Below are 11,738 nucleotides of genomic sequence, written 5' to 3' on the forward strand. Positions count from 1 at the left end.
TAAATTGTGGAGTATACATGGAACGGCTTGTCACATAATTTATGAAAAGTGTTACGGCCGGGAGACCTAGCTATTATCGATATATAAGACTCTGAGGGAAGAGGCCGGGCACTTAATTCAGAGGTGCAAATTAAGGAAATGCATGGGCACACGGTTTTTAGAAGTAAAATGGGGCACTCTTCCTGAAAATGGGGCAGTTTTGGAGGTAGTCTACTCTGTGAAAAATTGGAAGAGGCACGACCTTAATTGCTCGATCCCCGGCCTCGAGCGGCCCCTTCTTAAAAAAAGAAAAGAATTAAAACATGCTCATCGTACCGCGTGAAGAGTTCTATAATTTTATAAGAGTATAAATTAGGCATGCATGTTAGAAATATGTTTCAAGCTTCGGCGTTCTTTAAGAAAATAAGTGTTCAGTGTCGGGGAAAAAGTTTCTATTTAAAAATAGTATGATTACCATAATAGGCCCAGGTTCTAGTATAGAAGAGCGAATTCAGCTACATTCAGAAAAGAAGCCAGTAGGCCTATGGAATGAGATTGAAAATCGGTTTCATGTATGGTTTTTATTATTACGATTGAGAAATATTTGATAGGCATTATTATTAATTCAGTTGAAAAGAAAGGTTTCTAAAAATAATTAATAGCAACGCAACCCTAATTTCAGTGACCCCAACCTAACCCTAATCATAACCCCAATTGTGTATACGGCATGGATGCAAATTAGCTACCGAAGCTACTTACAATTTACGTTGTGGCTATATTTTGTATAGAAATAATGCGTCTACCCATTTTAATTGAAGAAAATTGTCAAGATAAAGGACTTAGATAATTTGAAAAATAGTCAAATTGGCAATGCGGGTTTTCTTACCGTTTTCTCTCTTGTATTTTAGCGGACATCTTCAGCGTTTGGCAAAACGGGGCTTTTTTCGGACATTAAATTAAAATATTTAAATTTTATTGTTCGAAAACCTGTAAATTCCACGAAATGACGACACCTGGAGCAGGAGCAATGAGTGCTGCGGCAGCGAGCGGAGGTCCCGATGGAAATTGGAGATCGACTCAGTTTAGATCAAAAGTCGTCGCACAAATGTAAGATTAAGAATCATTATGATTTAGCCTCGGCTCGGCTCTGGCCCGGGAGCGTTATTTTTTTATGCGGCACAGATTGGGGCTTTTTTTTAAAAGGGGTCTTGATTTACAGACTAATACTGGTCGTGTGCGTACTAGACAGTATAAGTAGTAGAGGTCAGTTTTTAATAGTGTTATATTTAATCCACTACCGCATGGAAAATCATTATATCAACAATTAAAATCAAATTGGAAATCTGAAGAGGAGGCAGCACGTCAATAAGGAGAACATCACAATAATTAGTCAATAAAACTTAACTAATTTAAACGAAGAGGAATGTTATCTAAACACATAGTTCGCGATGGATATACAAACTTCTTCGCAGCGCTAATGCGCTAGCTATAAACATGACTAGTCTCACGTACGTGCAGACACTATTCAGAAGGGAAAGAACGTACTTCCCATAGGTTTAACACGCGCCATGCCCCAATCTGTGCCGCATAAAAAAATAACGCGGCCCGGGAGCGCGGCCCGGGATCGGAAGCGAGAGCGGAGCCCCTGCGCATCCCGTCCCTGTGGTGGCTATCACGATCACACTGCACTGGGTTAGGGTCCCGCAGCGATGGCGGACTTGTTTTCCAGAAAATATTTGTGTGGGGGGAATAAAGCCGAGTTATTTATTCGTGAACCAACAATTTAAGAATTTAAAATAAAATGACCATGATGAGGAAGAATATGTTGATCAATCTTACCGATCACCATTCATCAATAAATTTGTCATTCTCATTGGGAAATTGACTTGAGCTGAGCTAAGTGAGATGAGACATATATCATTGGCGCTTGGCATGGCATTGGCACGGCATTGGCACTTTCATTTAGTCTTTTACTTATTTTTTTGTCACTTTTGAGTTTGAGTTTGACTTTGTGAATTTGTCAACCTTCGTGTTGGCACAGTTGTTTTTTTATTAACATGACACCACCCATATATTGATATAATCTTGCTTCATTTAACTTTTCCTTTTGACTGGTTTAAATTGTTTGTTTTCATTATTTTAGAGTACATGAGTTCAAGTTGGTGTTAGTGTATGTGTGTGTTGAGAGCGTGGAAAGGCTGCTGAACTGAGCTCCAACACTGACGGTCAGTTTAGAAGGACAATAGCTCAACACTGAGTGACGTCCTACTCTACAGGCGAAAAGTCTTGCAATAAAAGCATAATCCATTCAGAAATTCAATAGATAAAATGTAATTTCTCTTGAAAAAACATATAGCTCCCATGATTTACAGCTGTTTTGGATAATGGATTTTACGTTTTTACCTTGGCATGATCGTGACGTTCGTGCCAGATATTTGCATAGTTACCTGCGGTATACTGCAACACCAACACCAACACCGAACTTGAAATCATGAATTTCCCAATCCCTAGGGCAGTAGGGGTTGGTGTAGACCGAAAGCTTCAGTCTCTATATCGTCGGTTGTTCCACTGAGACTACGTCTGGCTCCACTAGACCTTTGGATATACAGACTGAACGATCGCCTATGCCATCGTATGTTGAAGATATCACGGCTAGATTTTAGCCGTTAGGCCCCTCCCACAAACATGACAAACTTGAGGAGAAATACATCATTTATCTTCAATTGCAGTAATTTTCTAGGCAATTGTCAGTCCCTAAAAGTTCCCTTTTTACCCCCCTTCCCCACGAAATAGAAATATAAAAGAAATAAAAGGACTTACCGAGCTTTTGGCTGCTTCTCGATGACCCACGTCAAGCATTCTGACCGACGGAAATAAAAATGGCGGCTAATGAATATACAAATACGATAATGGGGATGGTTGACCTCGCCTCGGCTAGCTCCTCCGCGCGGCACATCGAGGATAGCGCGCGCAAGTGAAGCAGACAACACAAGAACTCAAACGATGCGAGATGTACATGTACGTGCACGTACGTGCACGTCTATGAATGAGGTCAATGGGGTGGAGACTAAAAAACTTTGTCATGAATATTCATTACTTTGATTCAAGATGGCTGACGTCTGAAGACAGTCAAGTGGAAGAGATAATAACACTTTTTTAAGAAGATTTCATATGCAGAGGTCCAAGGTACATATTTTCTTAATGTTTATCATGTGTGGTTTAATTCTAAATGTCAATTTTATATGTTAGTGCATGCGATTATAACAAAAAAGGATTTAACTTAGCGTCAGGGCAGTATCGTCTTATCGTATACCCGTAGAGTGTATCTTCAACGTACGATGGCATAGGTTCAGTCTCTATATCCGGAGGTCTAGTGGAGCCAGACGTAGTCTCAGTGGAACAACCGACGATATAGAGACTGAAGCTTTCGGTCTAGGGTTGGTGTAGCCTATAATCTAGGCGGAGTGCCGAGCTTTTTTCTTTGCTGCTAGACTAACCCTGAGCAGAACGTCTGATACGGCGAGACTACGAACCGTGAGTCGCGAAGCGGCTCACCGCCTATAATCACTGGTCTAGCTAATCAATATTCATATATATTCAAAATGGCGGATCTATGAATCATTCAACAGCCCTACCAAATAAGGTACACCTATGTTACGTTCGACCAATCAGATATAAGAAACCGCAACGAAAAAAGATTGCGCTCGTCCATTACTCGAGTAATCATGATCATAGAATCCGTGGTCGCGTAGAAAATCACAGCACAAGGGGATTGCTTGGTATATTGCACTCTTTCCAAAACCAGTAGGTAATGCAACAAAAATATCCCTGCCGGCTTCACTAACGCTACGAATAGCGGATTCCTGCAGTTCTCTGAATTTTCCATTAGGAATGCCTAGTTTGTTGGCCGCATATGATAAACTTTCTCGCAGAAGATCGTCGTCGCATGAACTACCCGTCATCTTGGATGAAGAAAATGACGTATGTCACGTGATTTATAATATGCATATGCATAGACTCTTCTCCATACGTGTTTCTGATTGGTTGAGTTCATTTCGTATTCATGAGGTTTTTTCGTACGAAAAACTGCCACGGATTCATGGTCGATAATAAAAAAAACAACGACTAAAGCTAGACCAGTGATTATAGGCGGTGAGCCGCTGGCTCACGGTTCGTAGTCTCGCCGTATCAGACGTTCTGCTTAAGGTTAGTCTAGCAGCAAAGAAAAAAGCTCGGCACTCCGCCTAGATTATAGGCTAGGGTTGGTGTTGGTGAATGAAAAAAATTGTCAACACCAACCGCGATACTCGGTTCAGCAGACGACATTAAACACTAGCTAGCCAATCCTCAACACAGACTACTGGAAATAAGTCATATTTCCTGAGGTCAATCCCAACACCTGCCTGATTTCAAGTTCGGTGTTGTAGCTGGTGTTGGTGTTCTCACAACACCAGCACCAGCTTTCAACACCGAACCTCAAATCACTCCGTGTCTGTACACACATACCGGTAGCTGCATTAAAATCCTGGTTGTGTATTAAAAACTGTTCTATTGATTCTCAACAATTCAAACACCACTTTACAAAACTCAACTGAGTTCACTCAAAATCAGTACTTTAGTGACAATTGATGACACCTAAATAGCAGTAAAATACAATCTTTTCAACTTACCAATGTTAGAAAGAATATTTTGAAAATTCAAATCGTGAGTCTACTGTCAAAATTGCAGATCAGCCACATCGTATTCATTGTGTGCATTAGTGTGCAATTGTGTACTGTGTTTAATTGCTGCCTCTCCGCACGTAGTACAGCGCTAGAGGTCAATACGCATTAGCATTGATTTGACTCTATGCTATGCTAGAGTGTGTCTGTATAGGTCTGTAGCACCTTCTGCACTCACTCTAAGAAAGTTGTTTTGAAGACCTTAATTTTCACGTACTTGTACCCTGCTGTGGTAAAAAATTGTGAGATGATTGATATTGCAAAATAGTGATTTACCAATTGAATTTGGCTAGCATCTATAGAAATTGACTGTTGTACAAGAATCAAATCATAATTCAAAGAATTAAAGAGAAATCATGGCAAAGTTACTCTTCTTTTTTTAAACAATTTTTGAGAAAATGAAAAAAGGATCAGGAAAGGGATTTTCCACTCAAAAATTGTCTTGGACTAATAAATTAAGGGGATTTATAGATGGAACAAGTGAAATAGAGTCCTAACTGTGTTATGATCTTTTGAGATGTGGTACCATCGTCCAATCATTCAATGCTTTTCATTGAAGTGCTGCCACATGCTAATTTCAGAGGAAAAGATCTAATAATGGGTATATCACAACTAAAGATGATACCAAAATATATAGCAAATAAAAATCTTTTAGAAATGAATATAAATTGTTTTGTTTTTTTTACAGGCTAAAACTGTTTGGAACCTAAAAGTTAAAGAAAACTTGTACTTGCATCCTTAAATGATGTGGCAAGATTTGAGTCCGATGAGGCACTTAATTGCCACAAAAAGGTATCACTGGGCTTGCAAAGAGCTCTGTGAACCATATTTCAGATTAGTAGAGGGAAAATATTCTTAATCTAAGGGTGCGTTCATCATCTTTTGCCACTCAGAAACGGTGTTTCTGTACATTCATATTAAACCCACTATTCGAACATGATTTGCAGGATGTCGCGTTTACCAACTGTTCACGATTCAAAGGCCTTGTCTCTGCACAACTGCTTTGCGCCATTTGACCTGTGAAGCAGAGAGTTACTAGGAGGTCAACTAGGGCACAGCACATGGCGGGCACTATTTCTCCGAATCGGAAATTAGCCTGGGAAGGTCTGATATGTATGTGTGCTTCAAAACAGCCCCGCGCTTATCATCTCTCAGAAACGTGATTCTGGCTCATTCTCACATTCAAAACACACTCTTTTTGGGGCGTTTTGATATACCCCGGTACCCATATCTGAAGACATTTAAAACAGGCTTGCGTTTTTCACCATCCAAATTCGCCTGAAACACGTTTGAAAACGCTGATTCTAGGGATGATAAACGCACCCATAGAAGAATACATGGAAGGTTTTTTGTAACAAACCCCATTTATGAATGTAAATTTGGATGTATTGAAATGGAATGCAAGATATTTTTATTTTCATGGCTCACCATTGCCCTCATGGCTCTTCTATCTGATTGCATGTAGTTTTATTTTTACCAATACCTTTACTTTTTGTTGTTGGACTTGTAGCCATGATGCCATGAGAAATGTGCTGATAAATTCAATAGTTTGTTGCTTGTCATTACGACACTCCCTTTTTTGTCTTCCCTTTATAGCAATGATGCCTTACGAGATGCATGCAACCCAATAGAGAAATCAGGCAGCGAGCTGGAGGAGCACATCTTCAACAGGGCAAGGGATAGGGTAAGATAGAACCTTATTTTATTTCATTTCATTTTTACTTAGAACTCAAATTGATACATGTACATGAGATTACCCTGTGAAAGAAACTGTCTAGAAGCAAGTGGGAAAAAGTTTAATAATTTATAAAGAATATGTAGTACGTTCAAAGTAAGAGATTGTGAGATTGTGAAATGATCAAAATGGAAAGAAATTGTTTCTGTCTTGCTGAAAAAATGACATTGTCATTCTGCACATGTTCTAAATTAGTATTATCTTTCAAATGCCATTGGAATTTAACCTTTTCATTTTTTTGGCCTGCAAAAGGGACATAGTACCTTTAAAGCCCCACTGCACTACTTATAGCTACTTGCGCCCTCTATACAGCAAACAATGCTTAAGCGGTACCTTTTGATCCCCCATGATGCCCTTTTTCTTATGTTAATTGAGAGCTGATTTGATGAGATAACCACCTGCCAGTGACCTTGCAGGGAGGTCTAATCCCTCCATGCCAAACTAGTGCAGAGGGGCTTTAATGATGCAATTACAATTAATATGCATGAAGGTAGTGCACAGTGTTTTCAATTGCTGGATGAGAGTCAAACAACTGCTAAACAGTTTGCTCCAGAATGTCAAGAAATTAAATTGTTTAGTATTTAGTTTTTAGGATTTATCTGTGATCTGCTACCTACAGTGTATCAATACTTTTTGTGTCTCGGTCCATCTGCTTTATTATGATGTGCATGATATTGTTTTTGACACTCTGAATCACTAAAGAGCTTCTATTGAGTTGATTTTCTTATTTGAAGAAAGAAGAAAGAAGAACAATTCCTGAAGAAGAACTACATATAGGAAATACATGTAGAAAATAGATTGTCCACCATTGGCCACCTAGACAGCCAGATAAACTAATTTATGAATTATTTTGTTGCAGGAGAAACTACATTGTCTTACGGACATGGTTAAACTGACATTCGGCCACCAGATGCCCTGAGAAAAGCGATTTTTGTCAAATCCATAACCTTGACAAAATGAAAAACACCCTGCATTAACCTTTACTAGTGGTACTGAGTATAAATTTCACATACAGTTTGAAATGAAGATGGTACTATAACTTCAAGTTCATTAACAACAAAAAATGTTGAAAAATTTAAAGCAAAACATTCATTATTGAATACCGGTATGTTCAAAGTAGACTTTGCCTCTTTGTTTTCATATCATTATTATAGCGAATGCTCAGACAATATTTACCCTTGATCGTGCCCCTACCTACATGTATGAATTCAATATTGTTGAAGATATTAGATTCAGTGTTTTTTTAATTGAGATACATGTATGTTGCATCCAAACAAATGATAGGATTTGTGTCATAGCCAAATGTAATGTATTGAATAATATGTGTTGGATGGCAATTACCACATCATATGAGATTTTGTATCATGTTTCTTTAATACCTGGTATTTGAAATACCATTGTAACAATGGGTACTGAAAGTGAAAGATCGTTCAAGTAGATTGAATGATAAAATCCCTGTGTTAAGTAATCACTTGTTTCTGTTGCTTCTTGAGTGCTTATTTGACATAAATCCTGTAGTATTCAATTTCTAAGAAATATGCTTTACTGCGTGACAGAGTACCAGTAATTCATTTATTCATGAACTGAGAAATTGTATTATATTCTCTTGTTTTGTTGTTCTTCCAGTCCCATGTGTTCAAAACTGTCACAACTAACCTTTGAACCATCATCACCCCCCTCCTTCAATAACTACTCCCCCCCCCACCCAAACCAGCTAGACTACTAATTGTACCTCCCCCATCAACTCCCCAGTCAAAACTCCCCCTAGGTATAATTATAGATGGGCAAGGAAAATTGAGGTAATTTTTAAGGGAGTTGTCTAGCGTAGCAGGAAATTGTCAGAGGGGATATGTGTAATTTTACTACTGGAAAGTTATAGTGAGTAAGTAAGTCTGGATATAATAGACCAGACCTAGGAAGAGGGGGGGGGGGGGGGGGGGGGGGGGGGTGGGGTAGTCATCCTGATGCAGGTAGTAACGGGCATGATGTACTTTTTTGTCCAAATGTTTTTTCTTGTTATTTAATCGTCCTGATGTGAAATACCCTAAAAAATGCTCAACCGTGTCGGACCATCTGTCTTTTGGTAGACCTTATTTACACTGTATATCACATGCATCCTGTTGGAAACCAATTCTATCCTGCCTGTTACATGTAGTACGTAACCCAAACCAGAGGCCTACGTTTAGAATGTGCTACATGGTCAACTTCCTTTTCCACTTCTCTTCCTACTTCCTCCCGCTTTGTAGGACAGTTACCTGAGTCTCGTAGCTCGTCTTATCCTCCATATGAGAGACAGTAATGGTAAGTATATTTATACCAAATGTTCACCATTTCACAGAGGTAATTCATGCTCATATATTTATACCAATCGTTCACCATTTCACAGAGCTACATGTAATTCATGCTCATATATTTATACCAAATGTTCACCGTTTCACAGAGCTAATTCATGTTCAGTTGTATTTATCATTTGACTGTTCATATATATTGTTGTTTTCATGTTGTGACTTTCTTGTGTCAAGTTGTAAATTCATGTTTCAGTTCTCATGTTGTAAATTTATTGTTTTTACTGTTACAACTGTAAATACTGTATGTACCTGTACTGTACATATTATGGATTATATGCTGTAAATTTCATGTCATGAAGTTATTGTGGGCAATTACATATTGCAGATTTAATGTTGTTAATTTCATGGTGCAATGTTCATGTCATAATTTTGTTGTACAGACTACCATGCAGTTTGTAAACAATATGATTTTTAATGTCTGGCCAGGCACCGTGTTTTTATACAAACATGTATATGGTCATAGGATGGTCTGGCAATTCGGCTGAAATAAAGCAGAAAGAAAAAACAGATCAGGAAAGATTTTAGGCAGATCGGTTCCATTGAAGAATAAGCCAGTTTTTAAGTTGAAAATGAAACGTTTATACTTTGGTTTTCCATATATGTACAGCTCTAATTTTTTACTTTGAAAATCCTAAATTTTCCTCAAGAAAATATATTACCGGCATTTTTCTTTTGTGTGATATACAGTGTATATAGTTTTACACCCAATGTAGTAGATTTTTTCTTTTATCTTAAACCAAGAAGAGGGACATATTCTCAGTACAAACAAACACTATAATGCACACGCTCCGCACCCAGGGGAGTATTCTGGCTAGGCACTATTTTGCAAGTGTGCACATGCGTTTCCAACCACATTAACGTCTTACCAGGTACCCATTTAACACCTGGGTGTTGTGGGTATGTGCTGCTGCAGTTGGCATTTAAGCAGCTGTTAAAAGATGAGGAAGTGTGTAATTATACAAAGTAATAATGACTGCCATTATGTGCCATTAAGATATGAATACAGCATTAACCTTTCAAGTTCCAGCCAATCATTGGTAAACACATGTAAGAACCATGACCTTGGTCTGTGAATATACAGTTGATTGTATTGAGAAGGAGCAGGATGTAACTCCATCAGCATATAAAAAAAAGTTATTGAGAGATAAACATGGTGCTTTGATAACTTTAAAGGTCAAGTTGAGCTATTGCTTTGTGAAAGAAACTGTCTGGAAGCAATTGGAAAAGGTTGACTATGTGGGGCATAAGAATCAGTGTATACTCTAGGGTTTGGGATCATGAAAATATACCAAATGGACCCAATCTCTATGAAAATCACATGCGTTGCACACAGAATGGGCATATGGGACTACATAAATACTGTATGTGGCATGGATGTTTGGTCCAAACCTTTGAGCTTTTTCACATCTATTTCAAATATGAGGGCACTCTAGGAGCAATCCCCTTCAGGAGACTTTCCTACAGTAGATAACAATCTTCCGAAGTCACGTGCAAAGAATGAGAATGATCACAATTTTGTTGTTGACCTTTGTCAGAACTCGGCTTTCTCTTTAAAAGACTAAATCTTTTCATCTTTGCAGGAATCACGTGCAGTCAAACCTGTCTATAAAGGCCACACAAGGGAAACCGCCAAACATGGCAACTGTTGAAAGTGGCCTCTTTAGACAGGTTCATCGATCAACACACATTCCTTCTAGAGGGGGCCAATATGAATTACCTCTCTTGACTGGTGGCCTTTTTGTAGAGATGGCCACTAAGTGAGGTTTGACTATGAAGAAAGATGAGAACACTTTGTCTCTTAAACTTACATATTTCAATTCTACCTCAAGAACTCAAAACCCGTTTTGATGAAGTTGTGCCTTTCTTCCTCTCATGTAATCAATGTCTATCATGCATAGAATTGGTCTCGATATCCAAAGAGGAAGCCACACCTTTTATACTAGCAGGAACAAACACAGGCTATACTCTGCCAAGGCCAAGACATCAGGTTTACTGAGAATTTTTGAGGAAGCAACTGTTTTTTTAATGGGTACATGTATGATGTAGTTTCATAAAGCAGCCAAGCTGTGTACTTTCAGTTGTTGTGTGGAGACATTGTAAGTTTGTTTTTGTATTTTCATTCCAGCTGCCAAAGAGAAAGGTCTAACTGGTAGAATGACTCCCAACATGGCAGGTCAGCAACAAGGTCAGTTTCTCATTCAATTCCTAATATTTGATATGTCATTTATTAATTAATTGCAATTAAACATACCTGAAATATACATTGTTATTTACAATTTTGATAAAGCCAGGTTCTGTAGTGCATTCACGCAAAATTTGCATGGTGATATACATGTAGACGTTACATGTGTATTTTCAACTGAAATTGTACGCGACGTGTAAGTATTTTTCTGGAGTAGATTTGTGTTGTTATCTATTAAAGGTAATGTTTGCTATCAGTTTCACTGAAGACATGTTTTGTGAAAAAGGGCCCTGGATGGCTCTCTCGTTAAGTATAAGAGACTGAGAGAATTTCATTTTTCACCATCTTAAACCATTTACCACCTCTACCATGTTCCTAGATCCAATGGTAGCTTTGCAGGGGCTAACTCAGATGGGCCAGTCCCACAGCCCCGGTGGTCCCAGTCTCCAGATGCAGCCCAACCCTAATCAGATGGTTCCCGGAGTCGGTAACCAAGGCAACAGGCCCATGATGAGGAACCAGATGGGACAACCACAAGGTCAGCATCTTCAATATTTCTAATACAGTCTTGAATAGGCCTGAGGTATAACAGATTTTAAAGCCCCTCTGAAGTGTTTGGAGCCCCCAAATTTGCCAACAATTTCACTTAAATTGTATCATAATGTGTAAGAGGATGTCATTGAAGACACACTTCTGCATAGATTGCCCCCTCCCCCCCCCCCCCCCCCAGAAAAAAAAGAAAACAAATTGGGGTATTCTCATGTTGTAAGCAG

At 38.7% G+C, this 11,738-nt stretch overlaps 1 protein-coding gene across 1 annotated transcript; it reads left to right on the forward strand.

Annotated features, from left to right (window-relative positions):
- Window positions 1-982: 982 nt before the first annotated feature.
- Window positions 983-11,526, forward strand: LOC115926406 (mediator of RNA polymerase II transcription subunit 15-like). Its single transcript, XM_030991091.1, has 5 exons — window positions 983-1,086; window positions 6,297-6,384; window positions 8,682-8,736; window positions 10,909-10,968; window positions 11,345-11,526. The coding sequence occupies exons 1-5, from the start codon at window positions 983-985 to the stop codon at window positions 11,524-11,526; spliced, it is 489 nt and encodes a 162-aa protein (XP_030846951.1).
- The last annotated feature ends 212 nt before the right edge of the window (window positions 11,527-11,738 follow it).

Source organism: Strongylocentrotus purpuratus, unplaced genomic scaffold, assembly GCF_000002235.5.
Source record: "Strongylocentrotus purpuratus isolate Spur 01 unplaced genomic scaffold, Spur_5.0 spur5_scaffold_2, whole genome shotgun sequence".
NCBI lineage: Eukaryota > Metazoa > Echinodermata > Echinoidea > Camarodonta > Strongylocentrotidae > Strongylocentrotus > Strongylocentrotus purpuratus.